Consider the following 24890-nt stretch of genomic DNA (forward strand, 5'->3'; position numbering starts at 1 on the left):
ATTTTTACTAAATGAATTTTTGACAAATTAAAAAACAAACACACACTTAGTGACATTGAAAAATGATTACTTTGTTTAAAGAAATGACTACAGTTGAATAGTAAATGATAAGTACTTCTCTGCAAAATAATTTGTTTATCAATCAAGTCCAACTAAAAGAAATCAATAACCACTTTGTTTGAGCTATTAACTAAAAGAAAACAAATTAAAAATGAGAAGTTGTTTTCTTCCATTTTTATTTATAATGCAAATATGAAAAATCAGTTATTAGTTATGATTTGAACATGGGTTAATGTACATTTTTGCCTGATATATTTCTCAAGGAGTATTCAATACCGTAAAGTTTTTTTGGAACAAATTTACCCTTAAAGTTATTAAAATGTAACATTTTTATTTCCATTGAAATTTTAACGTTGATCTCAAACGTTGATTGTTAGAAAATTTGATGGAAATGGCAAAAATGCTCAAAATTAATAACTTTAGGGGCAAAATTGTTCCAACAAAAATTTTAAGATATTGGGTGTTTCTCGAAAAATATATCAAGAGCAAAAATACATCTTTATCCTTTGAAAATTACTATTTTGTTTAAAGGAGTGATTACAATTGAATAGAAAATGACAAGCATCTTTTTGCACATTTTTAATTGGAGGCAAATAATTATTACATTTTGCAGTATCTATTTGTCATTTGCATATCTCGACGTATTTTTTTTCCATTCTCCCTAATTAAAATTCTGTTGTTAAGAAATCTTTATAATAAGAACTAAGAAGTAATTGACTTTTTTTCTTTCAAATATTATATCGTTGTAAAGTTTTTAAATATGTTGCACAGGAATAAATTAAAACTAGTTTACCAATAATAACATGGTAAAAGATCTACATCTACTATCTAGAATAGAAAACACAATTGAGAAAGTAGGTACGTATTGATGCTAGCAGAAGACATGCGTCTTTTGTTTGCCAATGTAAATTGTTAATTAATGTCACATTTTCACCGTCAACAACAAATATAAAGAAAGCATAAGATCAAAGTGATCAATTTAATTCCACATCCATGAACAGGTCTTAGATATCAGATCTTCCAAGACATGATGATAGTCATTATTATTTCGAACCCTAATCCCAATAATCACCAAAACTAACAACAAGAAGGCCACCATGAATGCAATCAAGCTCCGCCCTAGTAGGTTCTTATGCTTTGCAAGCAGATCACCAGATGAAACTTTTTGAGCTTTTGTCATGGCTTTCGGAAGCTTGATATATAGCTTCCCATCCTCAAACTTAGCACCTATCTGATTGATGTCTATATCCCTTGGTACTGAGAATTCTTTGTGAAACCGACGTAGAACTGATCCCTTGTCTTCGGCCACCTGCTGTTCACCACTCACCTTCAGCACATGGTTTGATGTTATTTGAACCTTCATTTCCTCTTTACTAAATCCTGCATATTTACAAATGTATAATAATTTTTTTTTGATAATGAAACTGTTCACCCTTTGAATTTGCTTTTATTATTAAATTTAATTTTTATCAATTTAATTCTTTATGTAATTGTTTTAGTTATCAATTTGATCCTTATTATTTAAAGAGGAAGGATGTATTGATGTTAGCTAGATTACATATTAATGAAAAGAACTACTTTCTCTATTAAAAAATTTAAGATATTTTTAATCAAATTTTACCTTCTAATAGAGTAGTTGTTCGTGGTAGTTATATATTTTCAAACTAATCCCATCTTTATATATTTACCCCTATTAAACATCTTATAATAAATATAAAATCATTCATCACTAGGGGCACTTTTAAAAAAAGATAATAATTATACCTCGAAAGATTAAAAATATCTTATGTTTTTAAACATCCAACTCCTAAAAAAAAATGGCTTACATTTTTGAATAGAGGGAGTAATTTTTTTCAATAAAAGAACAAAGCAGAACATAAGTGGATTGGATTAATAAAACTTAAATTGATTTAAAAGCTAATTTATTTTCATTTAACCACATATATATATCAAGTCATTAATATAATTTATACATTAGATTAATGGTCAATTTTTGTTTTGAAATTTAAAGGATTAAAATGATAATTTAAAAATAAAAATATGAGAAACCAAATTGTTATGAGAGGCCAAATTTATAATGGAAGGAAACTGAAGTTTCCATATCCTATAATGGGGACAATTACAATTTCAATTTTTTTTTTCCAAGTTAGTATCTTGTTTGGACTTCATATGGTGCAAAATTATTCTTTGGAAAATGTAATATTCTTAATTTTATTACTTAAAGTTTCAAGACGTTTTCTCTTCTTTCTGGCTCCCACGAGTCAGATTTCTCATATGGCTGCATTAACATAACTCATTAAAAGAACTCAAAAAACCCTGGTTTTAAATTAAAAAAGAAAAAGAAAAAGAGGGAAAAAAAAAAAAGAGAGAGAGAGAGAGTATGGAAAGGATGGAACCTGAAAGCAGAAAAACAAGCGTGTCACTTTGTTCTCCATGAATCCAATTAATAGTTGGTTCCAAATCCTCATATACGCTCTCTCTCATTGCCTTCGAACTCATGATTTGTGCCTCTTCCTTGATTATACGTTGCTATTGGAAATTGAAAGCTCCATATATATATGAAGTTATACTTGTGTTTGTGTTTTCTTTGAACTTGAGTCTTATCTTCCTTTTCGTACAGACATGGTTTCAGGTTTTTACGCATTCCGGTAGCATCAAACGCTAGAAAACTTTGTATGATTGGAAACACAGATTCTATCTTTCTCCCTTCTCTGTCGATGAATTCCCCCTCAAGACTTATGTGATTCTTTTTTTTAATATAAAATGTATTTTTTTAAAAATAATATATGAAAAGCATAGGAAAAACAAAAGATGTACACATAGTTAAAAAAATATAAAACATTTTTTAGGAATTTGATATTAAAAAAATGTAAGATATTTTTAATGTTTGAATCTATAATTAATGTATTTTTTAAAAATACCTTTAATATTAGATTTATTTATAAATGAAATATTATGCTAAATAAAGATAAATATAAAAATATAATATTAGTTTAAAGATAATTAATTAATTTATTGGAGGTGAGACTTTATTAAAAATATTTTATATTTTTGAATAGAGGAAGTTCTTTTCCTTTTATTGTTGTTATATATTAATCTATTTATTTACATCTCTACATAAATAATACTTTTTTTGGTCTAAAATATAAGTATTTTTTTAACTAATATTAATTTAAAATATAAAAAATTTAGTATATGTAAAAAAATTATTTTATTTCTTATATTTATTAATTTAGATATTTATTTTTATAAATATATTTTTCACTCATTGCATTAGAGGTAAAAAGAATTTAACGTTATCTTATTTGATTTTGTTAGAGGAGAGAAATTTTTAATAATTCTTTATTTGATTTAAGAGGAAAGGGGAGGAAAGATAATAATTAATTTACTATTATATCCTTATATTCTAGTTTAAAAATTTTTTAATTTTTTTAATAGAAAATAATTTTATATTTCAATTTAAATTGCATAATTTTTTAAAAATTCACTCTCATCCTATCATATTATCAACATGTAAAAAAATAAATTAATAATTATAATGATAATAATTTTTTATAAAAAATAACTAAATATATAATAAAATATGATGAAATGTAACTTATTTTTTAAAAAATCTAATGAGATTAATTGAGGTTTGAGAGTGAAAGAGAATTCTTTTAATTATGAGTATATTTATAATATTAAAAATTAAATAAAGATAAAATAGTAAAAAAAATTAACTCCATTTTAAAAAACTTCAATTTAGAGAGGGGCAATGGAGGGCCTTCCTAAATTTCTTAATCAAGTAAGCCCCTTTCCTTCCCTGTAAAAACCCCAACCAAACACACTAAAGTTAAAACGCTTTCAAGCGAGGGAGATGACACCTTACAGTTACAGCTAGCTCTTAACTAGATCTATCGGTGCAGGCTATTTTTGAGTCTGAAGTTATTTTAAAACACGAGGGATCTGGATCCTATAAAAAGAAATGTCTAGTAAAGAAAAGAGTGAAAACTGAGAATCTGAAGAATTCAGGTCCCGAATCCATGGACTCTGGAGGAGTTGAGGGGACCATGTGATGTGACGTTGGGGCAAGTGCAATGACGAAGCCAATCCAAAAGATGTCGCACGTGGCTTTCAAAGCTTGCATTGTTATTGAATGCTCTGTTGTAGCAACTCGCAAGAATCCACGCCGTTGGCAAAATAAAAGAAAAAGAAAAAGAAGAAAAGAATCCCAGCATGGATGGGAATTGGTTGACGGTGACATGATCTATCCTTACACTGTGTGCACCATTCGGTGCCTCCAGAGGAATGGCGGCGATCAACCGAGAAACAACGGCGAATCTGGTTTTCGCTGTTAATGGAGTGAGGTTTGAGCTCTCTGAGCTCGACCCCTCAACTACTTTGCTTGAGTTCCTCCGCAGTCGGACTCGCTTCAAGAGTGTCAAGCTTGGCTGTGGTGAAGGTCAGTTTGTTTTAACCCTCTCTGAGTATTTTGTGTTTATAGTTTATAGTTGAATTAGTTAGCTTCTATGGTGGTCACTCTCGCCGGAAGATTCCTTCTGCTTTCAATTTTGGGATTTTCTTGTCTTCCTCTTGTAATCTGTTGTTTGATCATGTTTTTTGGGATTTTTTTTTTTTACTCTTTTTAGGTGCACGGGGTGAAATCCTATCAGAGTATGATAGTTTTCTTAAAGCTGTGAGTTTAGCCAGCACTCATTTGTTTTTTAACGTACTCGAGTGCTTGCACTCAGTGTAATATGTTCCTGATATGAATGATAGCAGAAGATTGCTTCTTGCACTTGAAATTTTTTTCTTCCTTCTTTTTTAACGGATGTTATCACAAACCCTTGATAACTTTTGTGATTTCTAATGGTTTGTCCATGCCATAAAATAAATTATTTGAAATTTGGCTTGCCTCTAAAAACTTTTTTTGTTCTCCATTTAACCAGTAAAATGTTCCTGGCCCAATGTACAGTGATATTCAATTTTTCTTTTTCGAAATAAAAACATGGCCTGAAAAGATATACAATATGTGCGTATTTAAAAATATCATTTTAATGAATAGTAAATGAATACTGATAGATACTCTGGTTTAACGGTGATGTCAAATAAATGAATATTAAATACTTAGTGATGGATGATTTTGATCTTATCCAGTATATGGATATTGATTGTATGAGCTTTTATTAATTGGACATCACTCTTATTGAAACATGTTTCATTGCGATCATTGTTCGGGAAACTAGGATACAACTGCACCACTGATTCAATGCTTTTATTATTTCGCTATACGAAGACTTTCTTGTAAAATAGATGTTATTTATCTCATACTTTAAAAGGAAAAAGAAACAAGAAATCATCCTATTATGTTTTCAGGTTCTTTTTTTTTTTTTAAGTTTAATGAGCACTAAGGACAAAGGTGGTCTCTTGTAGTATTTTGATGTTTCTTCCATCAATGTGTTGATTTTGTTTAACTTGCAATTGTTCTTCTTGTTACTTCATTTCTGACCATAATTGGTTTCAGGTGGTTGTGGCGCTTGTGTTGTTTTAATCTCCAAATATGATCCTGTGCTTGACCAAGTAATTGATTTTACGGCAAGTTCTTGTCTCACTCTACTTTGTAGCGTACACGGGTGTTCAATAACAACAAGTGAAGGCATTGGAAATAGTAAAGAGGGATTCCATCCAATTCATGAAAGATTTGCAGGATTCCATTCCACTCAATGTGGCTTTTGTACTCCTGGGATGTGTGTTTCTCTCTTTGGGGCTCTGGTCAATGCTGAAAAGACCAATCGCCCAGATTCTCCTTCTGGGTTCTCAAAAGTGACAGTTAATGAGGCTGAAAAGGCTATTTCAGGGAACCTTTGTCGTTGTACAGGCTATCGATCCATTGCTGATGCCTGCAAAAGCTTTGCAGCTGATGTTGATATGGAGGATTTGGGGCTGAACTCATTTTGGAAAATGGGAGAGACCAAGGATGTAATGCTTAGTAGGTTGCCGCACTATGACCATAATCATAAAAATAAAACATTTCCAATGTTTTTGAAGAATGAAATCAAGCCTGATGTATTCTCATTTTCTAAAAGACAAAGTTGGCATAATCCTACTAATCTAGAGGAACTTCAGACTTTATTATTAGACACAAACCAGGTTGTTGGAACCAAGATAAAACTAGTGGTTGGTAATACTGGTACGGGTTACTACAGAGACATACAAGACTTTGATATGTACATTGATTTAAGTGGCATTTTTGAGCTCTCGAAGATCAGAAAGGATGCATCAGGGATTGAAATTGGAGCAGCAGTCACAATATCTAAAGCCATTGAAGCTCTAAAGCAAGAGGGAAGAAGTGGATTTCTTGAGGAGTTTGGGATGGTACTTGACAAAATTGCTGATCATATGAGTAAAATTGCATCAGGGTTTATTCGGAATACAGCCAGTGTAGGTGGTAATTTAGTAATGGCACAAAAGAGCAATTTTCCTTCAGATATGGCTGCAATACTTCTTTCTGTGGATGCAGTGGTGCACGTATGGACCAGTGGACACTTCGAATGGCTTTCATTAGAGGAGTTCCTGGAAAGACCACCATTAGGTTTGGGGAGTGTGCTTTTAAGTGTTAAAATCCCAAGTTGGGATTCCATTAAAAATGATTCTTCAGAACACACAACTAAATTCTTCTTTGAAACATTCCGAGCTGCTCCTCGACCCCTTGGAAATGCCTTGCCCTATTTAAGTGCTGCTTTCTTGGCTGAGGTTTCTCCATGCAATGAATCTGGTGGGACCAGGATTGATTTTTGTAGGCTGTCTTTTGGCACCTATGGAACTATGCATGCAGTTAGAGCGAAAATGGTTGAGGAACTACTAGTAGGGAAGCTGCTAGATGTTGGGATTTTATATGAAGCTGTCAACTTGCTTAAGGCCACTGTAGTACCTGAAGATGCAACCTCAGGGGCTGCTTATCGAGAAAGCTTGGCGGCTGGTTTTCTTTATGATTTCTTTAATCCCTTGATTGAAAGTTCTGCTGAAATCTTCAAAAGACACTTTAATGGATATTCTTGTTCTTCTTTTGCAAGAGCATCTGAAATGAAAGAGAACCAGATGCTTGTTCATCATGATACAATTCCAACTTTACTGTCATCTGGAAAGCAAGTCCTTCAATTAGGTAGTGAGTATTCTCCCATTGGCGAGCCAGTTATGAAATCTGGAGCTGCATTACAAGCTTCAGGTTTGTTTTCTGCTAGAAACTAGTAGTTTAACTTACTGAAGGCTGCCTTTCCTTAGAATGTTCAAAGTAGTGAACCACTTCAAATTTTAATTATCACAATAAAAAATTCAAAATTTTAATTTATACAAGGTACAATTTTACAGCAAAGAAACTTCATCATTTTCTTTGTTATGATAACTTGTTGCCTAAAAATCATACCTGTCTGTCTCTTCCTTTCTGTTGGCTTGAAGTAGACTGTGAGTCATATTTTGGTATCCTATCACTGATTACCATCTTTGTCAGATTCACCAAAATTGAAAAATCTCCTTCCAGTTCTCTAATTAATCTTGGATTCATAGTTTGCATATTATTGATGCCAATATCATGTTTTCACTGTTCTGTCTAGTTAACTATATTTCCCCCCCTCTCTCTGTTTTTTATTTTTTATTTTGCCTCCTGTCCTCTATTTATACTTAGTGTTGTCATCTCTGTTCAGTAAGAGGTATTTATTTTACAAATAAGTCGTATAGGTGAGGCTGTGTTTGTGGATGACATTCCTTCACCAACAAATTGCCTACATGGAGCATATATATATAGCACAAAGCCTTTGGCACGAGTAAAGAGTATAAAGCTGAAGCCTGAATTGCAACTTGATGGAGTGAGGTCAATGATTTCAAGACAAGACATCCCTGAAAGTGGGGAGAACATTGGTTCGAAGACTATATTTGGCATTGAACCTTTATTTGCAGATGAGATCACTAGATGTGCTGGTGAACGTCTTGCTGTTGTGGTGAGTTCTTGAATTCCTCATTTTAGTCCATTACTGTATGAGCTTTCCGCTCAGTCATAGTGAAAATAAAGTATGACATGAATGCCTTCCATTTTAGTTACTGAATGACTTCTTTAGGTTGCAGATACACAGAAACTTGCAGATATTGTTGCAAACACTGCAGTTGTTGATTATGAATGTGAGGATCTTGGGTCACCTATTCTATGTGTAGAAGAAGCCGTAGAAAGATCTAGCCTTTTTGAAGTTCCACCTTTCTTATATCCACAACATGTTGGTGAGCTATCAAAAGGAATGGCTGAAGCAGATCACAAGATTCTTTCTGCTGAGGTACATGGAATGTCATGTATTACATAGTATAGCTCTTTGTTCTCACTCCACTTCTCCTTTGCCATCCTTGTGGTCTCTTCTATTTCTGATTGATTTTGAGACTACTGATGAATGATGGGTGCTGAGAAGCTCATATTGACTAATCTTATTCATTATCATCTATCAAATAAAAAAAAAGAGAGCTTTTTTTGTGAATATTTTGGTATTTCTGGATCCCTTTTGATATCTGAATAATGTGAAAACCAGATCAAACTTGGATCACAGTACTATTTCTATATGGAGACCCAAACTGCTCTTGCTGTACCTGATGAAGACAACTGTATGGTGGTGTACAGTTCTTCTCAGTGCCCTGAGTTTATGCATTCTACTATAGCAAGATGCCTTGGTGTTTCTGAGCATAATGTTCGTGTAATTACAAGAAGGGTTGGGGGAGGTTTTGGTGGAAAGGCCATAAAATCTATACCTGTAAGTATCCAGTGGCACTTTGTTGTTTGACATTCTTACTGCTTTATTGTTACATCTAGTTCAGTTTTCTAGTCTGAAAGTAACTAAAAATACTTAAGAGTTTAGAATGAACAAATGCTTCTGCATTTTAGAGTCACTAATAAATTTAGAAGACAAGATTCTTTGGTTCTAATTTTCTAAGGGTTGGATTCTCTAGGTGCCTGTGGAAATACGTCCTGATACTTGCTTATTTTACTGTGTAGAGGTTATCCAAGAAATCTCTTTTCTTTACTTTGTTGTGCTTTTTAAGTAGAATCAATTAGAAATTTGAACATCAGAGCTGTTTGAAGTAACATTACTTAAAAGCAGCGTAGGTACTGTGTTTGGAAAAGCCTCCAATGAATCTGTTGGTGAGGAGGAATGGCAAGGATGATACGAACAAGTGAATTAGTTGCATACCTTTTTTTTTCTTTTAATTATATTCTCTTTTTTATTTTGTTGAGTGTAATCTCTTTCATAGATAATGTTGCTATGAGATGACAGAGTGATGGTTGTTACCAGATTGGCCTAAAAGAAAAAGAGTCCTATTACAAGCTGACATTTGTTGAAAGCTTCTAGCAAATGTGAATAGTTAAGATTGGGATGCAAAATATCTTTTTTTCTGTGACATTATATGTTTTTCAGTTGTTAATGATGTTCTATATCACGCCATGTTGTGTAATCCAGTGATCTCCTGTAGACATAGCATAATAAGTGGTTCATGCTAGATGCTGAAATATCAGATCAGTATAAGATATTGACTCTCATGTATAGTTCCTTTTGGGGTATATTCGGGTTGGGATAATGGAGGAGAAAGGAAGTTTTCATTGAAACCTCTCCCTTGCTTTGTAGTTTATTATAGATAGGGGAGTAGATCCAAGGATTTTCAACTAAACTTCCAAAATCCTTAAGGTAGCATTTGGATTGATAAATTTGGATTTTTTATTTAAAATTCATGTATTTAAAATCCTTTGTTTGGATAGTTTAAAAAATTTCAAATGAAGAAGAGAGATAAGTTGAGATTCGAAACGAAAATAAAAATTAGGAATGATGAATTTATCTTTAGTTTTCAATAGACAAGAGACAATAAATTATGAAAATTTTTTGAAGTTCCTGCGATTTTTGGAGATTTTGGAGGAGAAATTATGAACCAATTAAATATCATGTTATACATTATTTTTTCCCCCAATGAATTGTTATACATTTTTTTCTTCTTATTGCTTATTATACTGTTAATCATTTCAATGAATGATAAACTTGTAAAAATACTGGACTGAAAGGAGAAATTTGTCAACACGTGTTAACAGTGTTTTGAATTTTTTTAGTTCTATTATCCTGTTAATTTTAAACATTCACACAATGAGAAGGGGTATTATCATTCAACCCTCCTTTCCCCCCTCTTCTGTCCTTCCTTATGTTCAGACTCCTCCCCAACTCCCAAAATACTGTGTATATATGTTAAGAAATTTGACATTATACATGTATATGGTGTTTCCACAATAATCTAGCGCAAGTACTCATGCTCAGATATTTCAGGTTGCTACAACATGTGCGCTTGCAGCACAGAAACTAAATCGCCCTGTCAGGATGTATCTGAACCGCAAGACAGATATGATGATGGCTGGAGGAAGGCATCCTATGAAGATAACGTATAGTGTTGGATTCAAGAATAATGGGAAAATTACTGCATTAGAACTCAAGATATTGGTAGATGCAGGGATATATACAGATATAAGTCCAATAATGCCACATAACGTAGTTGGGGCACTTAAAAAGTATGACTGGGGTGCTCTGTCTTTTGATATTAAGGTATGTAAAACAAATTGTCCTAGTAGATCTGCAATGCGAGGCCCTGGGGACGTCCAGGGATCTTTTATTGCTGAAGCTGTTATAGAACATGTGGCATCTACACTTTCAATGGATGTTGACCTTGTTCGAAGCATTAATCTCCATACATACAAAAGTCTTTGTGCATTCTATGAGGGATCTTCAGGTGAACTTGTCGAGTATGCCTTGCCTTCTATATGGAATAAGTTATCTGTTTCTGCATCGTTTGATCAGAGGACTGAAAGGGTAAAAGAGTTTAACAAAATTAACGTTTGGAGGAAAAGGGGCATATCTCGGGTACCTATTGTTTATCCAGTGAGTCAAAGGCCAACTCCTGGAAAGGCAAGTATTTTAAGCGATGGATCTGTGGTTGTAGAAGTTGGAGGAATTGAACTGGGTCAAGGCCTCTGGACGAAAGTAAAACAAATGGCTGCTTTTGCTCTCAATGCAATTCAATGTGATAACACTGGGAACCTTGTAGATAAAGTACGGGTTGTACAATCTGATACCTTAAGCATGATTCAAGGGGGATTTACTTCTGGGAGCACTACGTCAGAGTCAAGTTGTGAGGCAGTTCGGCTTTGCTGCAATGTCTTGGTTGAGAGATTAAGGCCTCTCAAGGAAAAGCTGCAAAAGGAAATGGATTCCATCAAATGGGAGACGCTTATTTTTCAGGTAGCCTTATTTTGAAAATATTTTTTTATTGGAGATGCACCTATATTTGCGGATTGCCCTTTTCATAAGGATTTCAGAAAATACTATGTATTTGCAATTGTAAAACACAGAGAAAGACACACATTTCTTGACTTATTGACTCGTTTGTGTGGTTGCCTCTGTATTTATTTATATAAAGAAGGGCGTGCACTATACCTAGCACAATTTAGTACGCTAAAGAACTTTATTAAAATCATATAACCCCAATGTCTAATTTCTTCAGTCCATAGTCCATATTATACTGTGATGGATAAATAAACAAAATTTTATTCCATGATAGAGGTAGGCATCTTTGTGGGTCAAGGTTCTGTTGGAGAAATTGTCTTTGACGTCATGATTAACGGAATTCATTATTCCATTTAGTACGCTAAAGAACTTTATTAAAATCATATAACCCCAATGTCTAATTTCTTCAGTCCATAGTCCATATTATACTGTGATGGATAAATAAACAAAATTTTATTCCATGATAGAGGTAGGCATCTTTGTGGGTCAAGGTTCTGTTGGAGAAATTGTCTTTGACGTCATGATTAACGGAATTCATTATTGGTTTAAATGGAATAATTTTTCATTGGCTACTGTTGTCCTCAGCGTGACAGCATCATTCTGACAATAAGAATTCCTTGCTTCAGATTCAGACATTTTTAACTCTGATATTTCTCATTTGAAATTGTCTGGAGAACATTTAATTGTTAGGTGAGTGCATTGGTTTTGTACGCTTTATAGGAATGCTTGTGAATGTAATTTTTTTATGGTTGGAGCCCAATAGAAATTGATAACAATAATATATTGTTGAGGCTTAATTCCTTCTCTGAACAGGGGAAAGAGACAGGAATTAACAAAAGCTACTGTTTACAGTAAAATGCTGCAACAAGGCAAAAAGAAAGATTGAAAGGGAAAAGATAGAAACCCTTCAAGGAGGCTAGAGCCTCTCCCAAAACTTGCCAAAACCTTGCTTACCCCCGCACTCCCCTAACCCTGTCACAATATACCCCCTTTCAAATTCTACCCCGGGCTCTCTCTCTCTCTCTAGTGGGCCACGGCCCAAGGGGTGTGGCTCCAAGATATATCATCCGTCTTTCTTGACGTCTTCATGTAGATTGGTGGCTATATTGAGGCTATTATATTGTGTCCTGAACATAGAAGAATCAAATGTAAGCACAGCTACTAAGGGAGCCTAGACCTCCTAAAGTGGTTTTTTCTCCTGGAGATACCTGATCTGATAATCTTCAGCTTGTAGAAGAAACCTTAACAGAATCCCATTACATTAATCACTGAGTTCGATGGAGCTTACATATATATATATAAAGAAAAGAGTTTAATTATGATTCATAGAACACAAAATCACTTTCTTTATTAGCAACTATATTAACACTTATTTAACAGACTTATTCAAGTAATAATTGTACAATTCCATTTCATGCTCGTTCTATTGCCATGAAGTTCCTTAAATTGCCTTCTTTCCGGACTATTCATATTGATAAACCATTTATGTTGATTGTGGCAATTGTGCATTTGTCTCTTTCAAATGCCAAGTTGAACGGTTTGTGTAGTTGTGTTGTCCAATTCATGTTGATACATACATCTTAGTATTATAAATGTGAACAAAATATGTCCTGTCTGGCGTTTCATTTTTTGTCCTCATTATATGCAATAAATGGCAATTTTAGATGCTAGTAATTCATGAGAACCCAGGTAGCCCCATTTAATTAGGTTTATCTTCTACTAGAAAACCATGCAATACCCTCTTGGTTTCCTATCTCACCATGAAGAATGTACTTACCACATGTTACCATCAATTTATTAATATGCAGGCACACTTGCAAGCTGTGAACTTATCAACAACCTCTTTTTATGTCCCTGGTATCACTTCCATGAATTACTTAAATTATGGCGCTGCTGTAAGTGAGGTAAGCCATATTATGATATTTTTCCTTACCAGCAAGTCATGTTATACAAACCATATTACTTGACCAAATTAATTATAACGCTGAGCTAAATGTTGGAGAACGTTTTCCAGGTGGAAATAAATCTCCTGACTGGAGCAACAACAGTTTTACAAACAGATATCCTCTATGATTGTGGAAAGAGTCTCAACCCAGCTGTGGATTTAGGACAGGTGATCTAATTCTCAATTCCAACTATAGTGTCCAATTATTCTGCTATTATCCTTTATGCTGTATTTAGTTGCATTTTTATTCCAAGTTTCTTGTGCGGAGTGCACAAGGGATAGAGCTAGTTGTTTATCTAGAGTTATCAGATCATTAAATTGTCATATCTAACACACTCTTAAAAAAATTATAATTTCTGCTTTCAGATTGAAGGAGCCTTTGTCCAGGGGCTAGGGTTTTTTATGCTAGAAGAATATGAAACAAATCCTGATGGATTAGTATTGGCAGATGGAACTTGGAACTACAAAATACCAACAATAGACACGATACCTAAACAGTTCAATGTGGAAATTCTCAACAGCGGTCATCACAAAGAACGTATTCTCTCTTCGAAGGGTATGGTCCACAGGTTCTCTGTGTTTCTCACATTTTGAAAATAGTAACTGTATTTTATCCTCTCGTTGCCAATACTATTCTGGCTCTTATCTTCGTTGATGCTGTTATTTGAAATTACTACTGTTTTGCAGTTGGAAAATAATAGATGGTATGATTAGGATAATATTTAAAAAGAGCAGGACAAAATTGAGTGGTTGATGACTTGAAACTCATTACTCATTGATATAACTTGCGTCAGGGGTAAAAGAAATTTGGTAACTTGAATCTGTTTTGGAGGCTTTTTTGGCTTGTCTCTTCACATAATCCTGCATAAGCTTTGCGTATGAATGCAAATACATCCTGGTATGGGAGCTGATACATAAACTAAAAGCTGTCCATTTTCGTTCAGTCTCTGTGCTTTTGCAGGGTAAAGATGATAAAGTGTAATTAAAAGACAGGCGAAGGCTGTTAGGCATAAAGGGAAAGTAGTAAGGGGTTATTTTCTGCTAGTAGTTAGTAATAAACATAATAGTTGTTATACTCAGTTATCGTGTTTAGTTAATTAGAATCATAACTAACCAACCTATGCAACTTGCATCAGACTATGGAAAGAGTTTGTTGATTGAAGATTCCAAAGCATGCTCTCTCATTCTCATTCTTCCTGCTTCCTATCAAAGGCAAAAATGCTTCTTTATTTATTTATTTATTAGTTGTTGTGATTTGATTTCTCAATTCGAGCTTTTAATCCAGGGATTAGGTTTTCGATTGATACTTTTATTAAGCTAGTCTAGAGTTTTGCAGCCTATTAATATGAACTGCCTAATTAAGAATATGCCTAGGAATCATCCAAAGCTTCAAGTCCTTAGGTAAGGAGGTACTGAGAAAAGAAATAGTCATTTTATATTTTTTAAAAGTATTTTTATTCTGCCTTTTTATTTCATTCATTTCTATTCTGTATGCTAAATGGGGCGCTTTTTTTTTTCTTTTCTTTTTTTTTTCCTTTTCCTGCTGCAGCTTCTGGTGAACCACCATTGCTTCTAGCAGCTTCGGTCCACTGTGCTACTAGAGCGGCCATTAAAGAGGCCAGAAAACAGCTGCTTTCATGGAGCAACTCAGATGCTTCTGATTTTGTTACATTCCAGTTGGAGGTCCCTGCAACCATGCCTGTGGTAAAGCAACTCTGTGGACTTGACAATGTGGAAAGATACTTGAAGTGGAAATTGAGCAACAAGTGAAAAGAAGCTCTCTCCTGGAACAACAAATAATCTGATTTTGCTGCTATAATTTTAAAATAATAGAATACTACATCCTATATATTGCATCCCCAGATTGATAGAGATAAAAAAGGTGGATGTTTAAGAATAACGCAATTTTTATTTGTTATTTTGATATTTTTGTACACATTTGAAAAAAAAAATTAGAATAAGCTGAAACCATGTTTCAACTTATAATAGAAGTTATGAGATAAAAAAGCAAATTGACTCTTAATCTATTTGTTCAAAAACATTAGGGATTTTAAAATTATTTTTGGTATGATATTTTTCTTTTAATTTTTGAAAATGATGCAGTTTAGCTTTTGTCATTAATAAAAATCAACTTTAATAATGAGTTGAATAGAAAATGATAGAAATGAATATAAAAAAAATTTTAACAGTTTTCTTAATCATTTTCTATAATTTTTTTTGTTCTCCTTTATTGTAATTTTTTTAGGTTATTTTTTTTTTGCACTTTTTGATTCTTGTATTAACTAACAATTAAACTTAATATTTGTTAAAAATAAATGTTAAATTGCCTCATTTTTTAAAGTTTAAGGGAGATTTTGCATTAAAAAAATAAGTTTAAGAATCAAGATGTTTTTTGACCTAATGATTTAAGGGTCAATTTATCATTTAATTTAAAGAAATGTGTATTGTTTGGAGATTGATCTTTGATCTCTTCTTTTGGCATCCTTAAATCCCACCCTTTTAAGTAATCTATAGGATCATAATGTGCCATGTCACAAAATTTTAAAGAAAAGAAAAGAAAAATATCAGTTAAGTCCTGGAAAAGTAAATTAATGATAATTAAATTTTTAAAAAATTTCTTCAAATTGTAAAAATTATCCAATCAATTGTAAACAAAAATTTCAATTGTAGTTGAAATTTTAAAATTTGCAATTATTTAAATAAATACTTGCATCTAACTTTACAAAAAAAGAAAATAAAAAATTCAACATTCATTAAATATTTTTTTAAGACTTAAGGATCATTTTCCCTTTAAAATATGTTTGAATAGTGAACAATTTATTTTTAAATTTTCAGTGCTATCATTTTTCTTTTTAAAAAAATTTTAAGATATTTAAATTTTAAATATAACTTTTAATTTGTAATTGAAATGTCTGTTTGTAATTGTTTGAATTAATTTTTACAACTTATTTTCTCAAAAAATTTTGTCCAACGTCTAATTATTATTAACTTCTTTTTTCCAGAATTAATACTATTCTCCTTTTTTCAAAAAAAAGAAAAGCCTTGTAATGTGGTGCATTATGAGCCTACAGATTATTTAAACGGATAGGATTTAAGCATAATTTGAGATGCCGAGTAAAGGGATGTTGAGACGATCCGAACCCATATTGCATCGCAATATGGTTTTAGCATGGTATGAAAGCTTAGACCGGATCGGCTGGGTCAACCCATAAATTAATGACTCGGTCTCTTTATTGGTATGAGTTTCCACCTAACACAGTCAGTGGTTGACCCAATCAACTTGATATAACTCGACTAACTCAATGAGTTGACTAGGTTATTATTTTTTTCATGAAACCCCTAAAATGACATCATTTTGGGGGGATTTTTTTAAGTTTTCAAATTCTGAAATTGAATAAAGAAATGAACAATGAAATTAGAGGTAGAGTAAAGTGCATCAATGTAGACATTCGTCTCTCGCCCTAACTTAATCAGCCAATTACTCTCGTCTCCATCTCTTCTTCTTTGCTCACTATAAATCTCTGATTGCCGTAAACCTAATTAGATGCTGTAGTTCTTCTCGTCGTTGATAGCATACAACCTAACTCGACAACTTCACTCTATAACTCATGCTCAAGTTTCACATCCCAGCTCATGCTTGAGTGATGTTGTAATCAATGCATCCCAATATTTGTCTTTGTGAGTCTTGTCCCGCCATCAATGTTCTTTCTCTTCTCACCTTCACTGTTGAAGTGTTCTACATCCTAGCTCGTGCTCGCATTCTCTTTGCATTAGGTCAGTCTCTATAACTCGTGTGTCATCTTCTCTTCCCTCTCCTCCTTGCATTTTTTATTTTACTTTGGCTGATTGTTACTTTAAACTTGAAAATTTGAATGAATTTAATGATAACTTTAGTGTTGATGAATATTAGTTTTAGACTTTTTAATGAATGAAGGGTTGTAATTGTAATGATAAATATTTAAAATATTATATTTTATTATTGTTAGACTTTTTAGTGGTTGGATTTAGTTGAATATTTTTATAATCAATATCTTTTTATTTAAATTGTATTATTTTAATCATAATCAGTTTGCCAACAGTTTAATCCCCGATTCAATCCTAATTAAACCACTAACCAGTGACTGGTCCGATTTTACGTACCTTGGGTTTTAGCTTGTTCCAATTTTTATTGGAAGAATTTCAATGAGGGCCCTCAGAATCAAATTAATAGCATATAGGGCCCAAAATCTAAAATTCTTTTGTAGGCTTAAGAGCTTCAATGACAATTAATTTTTTTAGTCCAATTACAAAAATACCCTTAATTTTATATTAAAACAAAAAAACCATCATTATCGAACCTCTAACGATGGTAAATAGTCAATAATGAATCAACTCAAGAAAGGGGTCAAGGGGTGATTTGATTCAAAAAAAAAATATTTTTAATCTAAGGGGTGTCCCAAAAAAAAAAATTGCCACTGAACCATTGAATACTTTTAATTATATATAACAATATATATATATATATATATATATTGTAACTTGTATTCCGGTCTAAAGTGATTTTTCAAAATTTTAGAGGTCATTTTTTTCATTAAGTGTAGTTAAGGGTCTTGAATCAAATTTTCTCATATAAATGTATAATACTTATGAACTGCGACGTTTCCGTTTTGAACGTTCCCGACAAGTGACAACTCATTACCAAAAGCGGACTTACCTTTATAGATTGATAGAAAGGTTGATTAAATTTAATTTTCATTATTTGAATATTTTTTGGTCAAAAAAAAAATATTTGAATATTTCTATTTAAAAATAACAAAGCATATATAAAAATAATATTTTAATTATTAACTTCCATATGTTGGAGTTGATATTAAAAAAATGTAGATATAAAATAATAGCTTTTTTCAATCAAAGCATCGCTAGCTAGTGCCCATGTTAGATCCTCACTAATGCAGATGAAGCTGAAAATAATCACAAGGGCAGCAAAATTTTCTTGACGAATATTTAACGTACAACATTGGACCTAATGTAAATATAAAATAATAGTTCCAATTTAACTTAAGTCTATTTGTTTTTCTTGTATATTCATAGAATCATTTAATGCTTATATATACTCGTTGCTAAGACTACCACCATCTCTGCTATCATTATAGTAATAAAAAAAAAATCTGAGAATAGAAAGATTATGATAAAAACTACTATTGATATTAATCTAGAAAATGAGACGTGCAAAAATTTTTTTTTTGGGGGAGGGGGGGTGTTTTGCCAAGGGCATACGATTATCCAAGTCGCGAATCTTGAAGTGCTTCTATGCACGGCAATAACGGTGGAATGGAATGAATAAATACGTAGGACAAGCATAAGATCTCGCAGGATTCATGTCAAAATGTTTAGTACTTTGTAGGTTGTGTAGTCAAACCAAACCCAAATGGGAAGAGAGGATCATAATGCTTGTCACCAACATTCATAGGAAGTTGGTCCACTGTCTTGAACCAGGTCCTAGCCAGCTTTCCAGTGAAGCCATAATCACCGAACAGAAGGTCTGCAACGCCTTGGCCTTCAGTCCCAGGAAGCCATGCTGCCACAAGTGCGTCTATTTTTGACAGATGAGGCTTTATCACAACTGGGCGCCCAGTGATGAGAACAACTATGCATTTGACAGACTCACAAACGTTGTTGATGGTGCTTGGACCTGGCTCTGCTATTGTCAGATTCAAGCTGTCACCATATGTTTCTGCATAAGGATGTTCCCCAACTACCACGATGGCATGCGAAAACTTGTTGGACTTGACAAAGTTCTCGTCAGGATTCTCATTGTACACAACTTCTGTCTCAGAATCAACTGTTTGTTTCACTGCATCAAGAATTGTGGTACCTGTGTAGCAAAAGCAGTTTTTAGTCAGTGATCATACTGTAAGAGTTTTAATCAGATATTCTGAATGAAATCTGAATGCTCTTCGTGTCAACCTTCACCAGTTAATGACAATGTTAAGAATTCTAATAAATAACACTATTTAGGGGCCTTCGCTTACCAACTCGAACTTTTGAATTGAAATGACCATTAACATGGTATTAGAACTTTCGTGGCCAAGTTGTTAGAAGTTTTATTCTTGTTGGTTCCCATCCCTTAAGATTAACCCTCCTTTTGGAACAGAAAGAAAATAGGGAAGAGAAAAAACTAAGGGAGAAAAGTAAGAGAGGGGGGGACATTAGGGAAATTAGGAGAAAACAAGGGTTAAAAAACGTCTTTTTCCTCTAATTTTTTCCCCTAATTTTCTTTTCCATTCCAAACATAGCCTAAATTTCGATGGAAATCCTCGTATGTTTGCCTGAAACTTGAGATGACTGTAGCAGTTTTGCGTATTTGAATGTCGTGATTACGTGATCCATTACGTATTTCTTGGATCTTAGCTTTTAAGACTCATTACAATAAAGACAACAAAAATAAAAAAAAATAGGTTGACTTACCTGAAGTGAGATTATTGCCACCAACCCCCTGCCAGGTGATTGTCCATCCTCCACATTGATAGCCCAAGTTGTCAGCATGGCTTCCAGCAACCAGTATTTTTCCAGATTTCTTGGGAAGGGGAAGAACAGGCTTATCAGCATATTTGCCATTCTTTAGCAACACAAGTGATTTCCTCACAGCTTCCCTTGCTAGCTCTCTATGTTCCTGTTAGGGACACAATAAATGTCAACCAATAAGCTCTTAGCCATTTAAATCAGTTGGAGCACCCACCATATGTTGAAATGGCATCCTTAAGAAAATTATACCTTCCTCCCCAGTTGGTTGGCCAGGCTTGGATCAGCATGAGGATTCTCAAATAGGCCCATGATAAATTTTACTCTCAAGATTCTACTTACGGCATCATCAATCCTACTCATGGGGATGACCTTGTTCTTCACTAGATAGGTGAGGTCATCAATGAACCCAGTGAAGTCGTACGGAACCATGATCTGTAGAATATTAAACATGTCAAATAAATTGAAGTATCTTCCTAACCAAAAGGGGGGGGAGTCGCTTCCTTTTTTTTTTTTTTTTGTTTGGTCCTTCTAAAATGATGATAATATTTACCATATCAATCCCGGCACTGACACCAGCTACAACAGAGTATGTATAATTGGCATGAGGAGGTGAGGTAATCCTGTCAATACCTTGCCAATCTGATATGACAAATCCCTGAAATATGACGATAACAAAGCACATGTTATCATGCGTCTTCACTGATTGACTTACAAGTGTACTTAATCCACGTTACTCTGTCCCGTTTTTACCAAAAAATTTTAATGGATAATAATTACTTACAAATGTAAAAGTGAACATGGCCCAGAAAACTGGACACTTGTAAGTTTTGTTTCGCCATGTATAACATTTTCAATTGTTAGGTAACAATTACCAAAATAATTAAATTCAGACATCCCCGAAGTTGGGAACTACTCAAACTACTATACTGATTTCCATTACCCTGAACCGCATTTTGTTCTTGAGTAAACCAGTGACAAGATCCTCATTAGCATGCATCTTCTTCCCATTCCAGCTAGAATAGGAAACCATTACTGTTGAAACACCCTTGATGATGGCGTCATTGTAAGCTGGCATATGAATGCTGAGCAATCCATTGAAACTTATAATAGTATTGTTCTCATTAATACCCTTGTTCGTTCCACCATCTCCCAAAAAGTGCTTGGCACAGGCCGCAACCTTGTTCCTGATCAAAATTATAAGGGGAATTATTAGACCAGCTTTCCTCTCTATGGTATAGAGTATTTAAACTCTGAATGGATCAACTAACTAGAGATTTCTACAGAAGTTGGGAACTCCAAAAAAAAATTAAAAAAAAAAATCTTGTCATGCAAACATGACCCTTATTGATTCATATTCAACTCAATTAAAATTTACGTGTTACGCCAATGAGCTCATTGCCTACCAGGCTCACTCATTGCCTATTACCAAGGACTTAAAATCCTCCTTTGAAACTTTTTTTTTCTTTTGAAAAAAAAAAATCCCTGTGATGTTAGCAAGCAACAAGAGTCTTACTTTCCAGCAACATAGGGTACTCCCTTTCTGGAATTGCCAGGACTGTCGCCTTGCAAGCCAGGTATAATTTCGGTCATTGTTCTAACAATGCTAGGGTCCTCGCTGTAACTTTCATAGCATCGTCCCCATCTTGGATCTCTGCAAACCTGTCAATGAATGAACAAATAACATGAGAGTATGCACTTGATTGATACTTTATGAGATCTGAATAACGGAAGGCTTAAGTGCTGCATGCTTACCGCAATGCATGGAGCAAAAGCATATTGTATTCCAGTAGCTCTAACTTCAAGGGCAGTTGCTTCTCCAATCTTTTTTATGAGGACGGGATCCCTGTTAAACAGTAGAATTCTAGTTATAAGCGTTAATTCTGTCAAGCTGGATGAATTTGTTTTTAGATGAAGCCAACGGAAAGTTCATTCTGAAGGGCCCAAAAAACCCCTCAGCCATAGCATAATTAAGGTATGTTGAAAAGTCCTTGGGTTTTGTCCAAAACAAAATCATCTCTTTGATCAATTTTAAAAGTGAATTATCTGACGTTAAACTTGTTGCATTAGAAATTTTACTCCCAGAGTACGCGTCAGGCATAACCAGAAGTATAACTGTTGTGTTTGAATTTTCCACTTATATATTGTCCTAGTGCCAACTTTATTTTTTCAAAGTTGACTATTCTCATTTCAGAAGATGTATAGCTTCAATGAGATTGGAAAAGTTAGTTCTTGTAATGATCAATAATTTTACAAAAATATCTAACTGTATTATGCTTACTCTCGCTTCTAAAATGAATACTTGCCTGGTAACTCCAAGTCCGACATTGTGAGGAAAAATGGTGGCATTGTAGACATTGTTGTGGCCATGAACTGCATCTATTCCATAAATCATTGGAATCCCAAGGCGGGTAGACAAAGCGCCATTTTGGATGTCATTCACCATTTGGACCCATGTCTCAGGGGATGCCTGTGGGGCTGGAACACTCCCTCCTCCGCTCAGCACACTCCCTGCAATCCACATACATTAATAACGCGATCATCAGTAGGAAAATAATATTCCCACTAACCAAATTGATGCAATACTTCATATTAGGGAGATCTTTTCTTCCCAGTCATCTTGATGTCCATCGAGATTCAAAATTTATGGTATCTCATGCCATTCCAAAGTTATGGAACTCTCACATGAACATCACACCCCTTTTAGCCATATGAAATTGTATAAGATACCACCTGTATTATTTCTAAGAAAATGTTGAACCATCACGCCAAACATGGGAATCTGAAATAACATTCTGTCTTATACCACGAGAACTAAGATATCATATGACGTGAGATTAGATAAGAAATCGGAGGATGGCTTACCAATGAAGTACTTCTTCATCACTTCAGCTGTAGCATTAAGCCGTTCAATCTGAGTCATCTGTCCAATTTTTTCCTCTAGAGTCATTCGCTTCAGCAAATCTTTGACTCTAGCATTTAATGGCTGCTTTGGGTCTTTATACTTCAAGTATTCTGCTTCTGATATAGAAAACACACAGAATAGTAGCAGAATACCCAGAACGCGTATCCAAGATCTCCCCATTATAGGATAGTTAAATCTGTACGGAAGATAAAGATCGGAGATTATAACAAGTGAGAACAGAAAAAAAAGGAAGATTTTGGAGAAATTTCGCAATGAATGAACGAATTGTTGAGCGTATAAATGAGAGTATTTATAATGTGAGCAGAGCAGGTAAACAGAAAGTTCAATAACTAAACACCACAAAACTGAAGCGTGATGTGTCTATAACAATATAAACAACTCTTAGTTGCCCTTATCCGCTACTTCCGAATTCTCATATCTCATGGTTAAGAAAGACCAAAGTTAGTAAACTTGTTACAATCAGAACAGGCTTATCTAACAAACAGGGTAAGGTAAATCATGAATCAAAATATCTAATAGATGGAAGGCAACAATAGGTTCATTATAAATAATGTACGAGACACACGGGTACCGAAATCCTTTCACAACACGAATAACATGCGAATCTCATCCTATACCAAGAATCAGCATTAAAAATGAAAGAGAAAAAGCTTGAAAGGCAGTAATGTGCCCAATCTTAAAGAATGACGAGACCAAAACTCCAAAATCTGTTCACAACACGAATAACTTGTGAATTCAGTTCACATGAAAGAAAGAGATGAAAAAACACGAGCGAGAATGGAATGAAACCCACTTACAGGATTGAGTAGCTCAAACTCAAAACAGTTACTTTGGAGAACAAATACAGCAGGGCTGGGGTGGAGAAGTGCTACGAGTCGGTGAAGCTTTACGGGGGCCAAGTGATGAACTAATATATATATATATATAGAGAGAGAGAGAGAGAGGCAGCGGAGTTATTTCGTCGTGGGTTGCAGTGTGCAGAGTCTGGTTCCAGCTGCGCAACGCAAACCACAGCAAATTTTTATGTATTGTATATTGTTTTTTGTACAATAATTTTGTGAAAAATTTTGATTAAATAAGGTATATTTTATTTAGATAATCTAAGATTTAGATTCTCTATTTAGATAATCTATGATTCATGCATATGGACTATGGTACGTGAATCGATTCGATATATATTTAAAAAATATAAGATACATACGTATAGGATAGGCACGTAAGTACATATTCATAAAAAAATTATAAAAAGATGTTAAGAATTTAATTTCAATTCAAAATATATTGAAACTAACATATTTATATATTTATATAGACTATTAATAATAATACTAAACTTAATTATTGGCTATATTTTTCTTCTATTTATATTTAATTATCAATTATTTGCTAATAAGAATAGTATCAATTTTTTTTAAATTATCATTTATAAAAAAGATAGCTTTTAGATTTGATTCATCCTCTAGCTTAAAAAAATTATATAATTTATTAAAAGATAAGTTTGCTAACTCCAAAAATTCAACACCATCAAAGTTATGCTATTCATTAAATTTAATCTTTTATTTTAAAAGCAAATTATAAGAAGTTATTAAGAATAAAAATGAATATCACAATCAAATTATTAATAAAATTTAGTTTTTAAAAATGCTTTGAAAACCTAATATTGTTACAATATTCTTAAAAAGTATTACATACTTATTAAAAATTTCAAAAAAAATAATTAAAAAATATTGTTGCAATATTTTACATGTATTTATCGAATTAGTATCACTGTGATCAATATCAAATAAATTAAGTAATTTGAAATATCAGGTCTACTCTCTTACTTTAGATAAATAGTAAGGATTCAATGCAAAATATTTATTTATTTAATAGTAAAATAAAATGTATTAACACGTAGAATTTAACAGTTGTTTTATTTTTTTTCTATGTTTTTGGGTTGCAATACATAAATCTCCACTGCACTCTAAGGTAATTGTATAGTACTCCTATTACCTTTAAATATTTAAAATTAAACCCTTTAATTTTAATTTTGTTTTTTAAAGCCTCCTACTGTTAATTACCATATTATATTATTAATAGAGTTTGCCACATTAGATTAAGAAAAACATAAAAGCTTACGTGGCATAAT

General features: G+C 33.2%; 3 protein-coding genes across 7 annotated transcripts; 1 reads left to right on the plus strand and 2 right to left on the minus strand.

The window, feature by feature from the left end:
* Positions 1–1009: 1009 nt before the first annotated feature.
* Positions 1010–2569, minus strand: LOC129302273 (17.6 kDa class I heat shock protein 2-like). Its single transcript, XM_054941037.1, has 2 exons — positions 2457–2569; positions 1010–1440 (listed from the first exon to the last, which is right to left on the minus strand). Exons 1-2 carry the CDS (start codon positions 2557–2559, stop codon positions 1040–1042), a joined length of 504 nt encoding a protein of 167 aa, XP_054797012.1. The 5' UTR covers positions 2560–2569; the 3' UTR covers positions 1010–1039.
* Positions 2570–4063: 1494 nt separating this feature from the next.
* LOC129302274 (abscisic-aldehyde oxidase-like) lies at positions 4064–15358 on the plus strand. Of its 5 annotated transcripts, XR_008591233.1 has the most exons (12): positions 4065–4501; positions 5564–7264; positions 7774–8033; positions 8151–8360; positions 8607–8825; positions 10380–11345; positions 13199–13294; positions 13405–13503; positions 13702–13891; positions 14280–14358; positions 14472–14547; positions 14885–14934. XR_008591233.1 is itself a non-coding variant. In XM_054941039.1 (11 exons), the coding sequence occupies exons 1-11, from the start codon at positions 4348–4350 to the stop codon at positions 14892–14894; spliced, it is 3981 nt and encodes a 1326-aa protein (XP_054797014.1). In that variant the 5' UTR covers positions 4064–4347; the 3' UTR covers positions 14895–15028. The 5 variants fall into 5 exon arrangements, 4 of the variants coding, with proteins under 4 accessions (XP_054797014.1, XP_054797015.1, XP_054797013.1 ...); XM_054941039.1 differs by lacking the exon at positions 14280–14358 and having other exon boundaries at positions 4064–4501; positions 14885–15028; XM_054941041.1 differs by lacking the exons at positions 14280–14358; positions 14472–14547 and adding an exon at positions 4689–4735 and having other exon boundaries at positions 4362–4501; positions 14885–15358.
* Positions 15359–18425: 3067 nt separating this feature from the next.
* On the minus strand, positions 18426–23706 carry LOC129301765 (uncharacterized). The gene is made up of 10 exons (XM_054940359.1): positions 23560–23706; positions 22702–22937; positions 22143–22347; positions 21592–21682; positions 21353–21498; positions 20780–21023; positions 20390–20494; positions 20089–20271; positions 19783–19987; positions 18426–19189 (listed from the first exon to the last, which is right to left on the minus strand). The coding sequence occupies exons 2-10, from the start codon at positions 22919–22921 to the stop codon at positions 18705–18707; spliced, it is 1884 nt and encodes a 627-aa protein (XP_054796334.1). The 5' UTR covers positions 22922–22937; positions 23560–23706; the 3' UTR covers positions 18426–18704.
* Between the last annotated feature and the right edge of the window lie 1184 nt (positions 23707–24890).

Source organism: Prosopis cineraria, unplaced genomic scaffold, assembly GCF_029017545.1.
Source record: "Prosopis cineraria cultivar Desert tree isolate PC_DT_omini unplaced genomic scaffold, ASM2901754v1 PC2, whole genome shotgun sequence".
Classification (NCBI taxonomy): Eukaryota; Viridiplantae; Streptophyta; class Magnoliopsida; order Fabales; family Fabaceae; genus Prosopis; species Prosopis cineraria.

What these genes read in the sequence shown, in the direction of transcription:
- LOC129302273 (XM_054941037.1), bottom strand. Translation starts at nt 2,559, where the DNA reads ATGAGTTCGAAGGCAATGAGAGAGAGCGTATATGAGGATTTGGAACCA. An exon ending in GCTTGTTTTTCTGCTTTCAG is followed by an intron (nt 1,441 to 2,456) that starts GTTCCATCCTTT and finishes GTAAATATGCAG; the next exon opens with GATTTAGTAAAGAGGAAATG.
- LOC129302274 (XM_054941038.1), top strand. Translation starts at nt 4,348, where the DNA reads ATGGCGGCGATCAACCGAGAAACAACGGCGAATCTGGTTTTCGCTGTT. An exon ending in CAAGCTTGGCTGTGGTGAAG is followed by an intron (nt 4,502 to 5,563) that starts GTCAGTTTGTTT and finishes AATTGGTTTCAG; the next exon opens with GTGGTTGTGGCGCTTGTGTT. An exon ending in AGGCCATAAAATCTATACCT is followed by an intron (nt 8,826 to 10,379) that starts GTAAGTATCCAG and finishes CAGATATTTCAG; the next exon opens with GTTGCTACAACATGTGCGCT.
- LOC129301765 (XM_054940359.1), bottom strand. Translation starts at nt 22,921, where the DNA reads ATGGGGAGATCTTGGATACGCGTTCTGGGTATTCTGCTACTATTCTGT. An exon ending in GTACCCTATGTTGCTGGAAA is followed by an intron (nt 21,024 to 21,352) that starts GTAAGACTCTTG and finishes AATTTTGATCAG; the next exon opens with GAACAAGGTTGCGGCCTGTG. An exon ending in TGGCAATAATCTCACTTCAG is followed by an intron (nt 19,190 to 19,782) that starts GTAAGTCAACCT and finishes TTTGCTACACAG; the next exon opens with GTACCACAATTCTTGATGCA.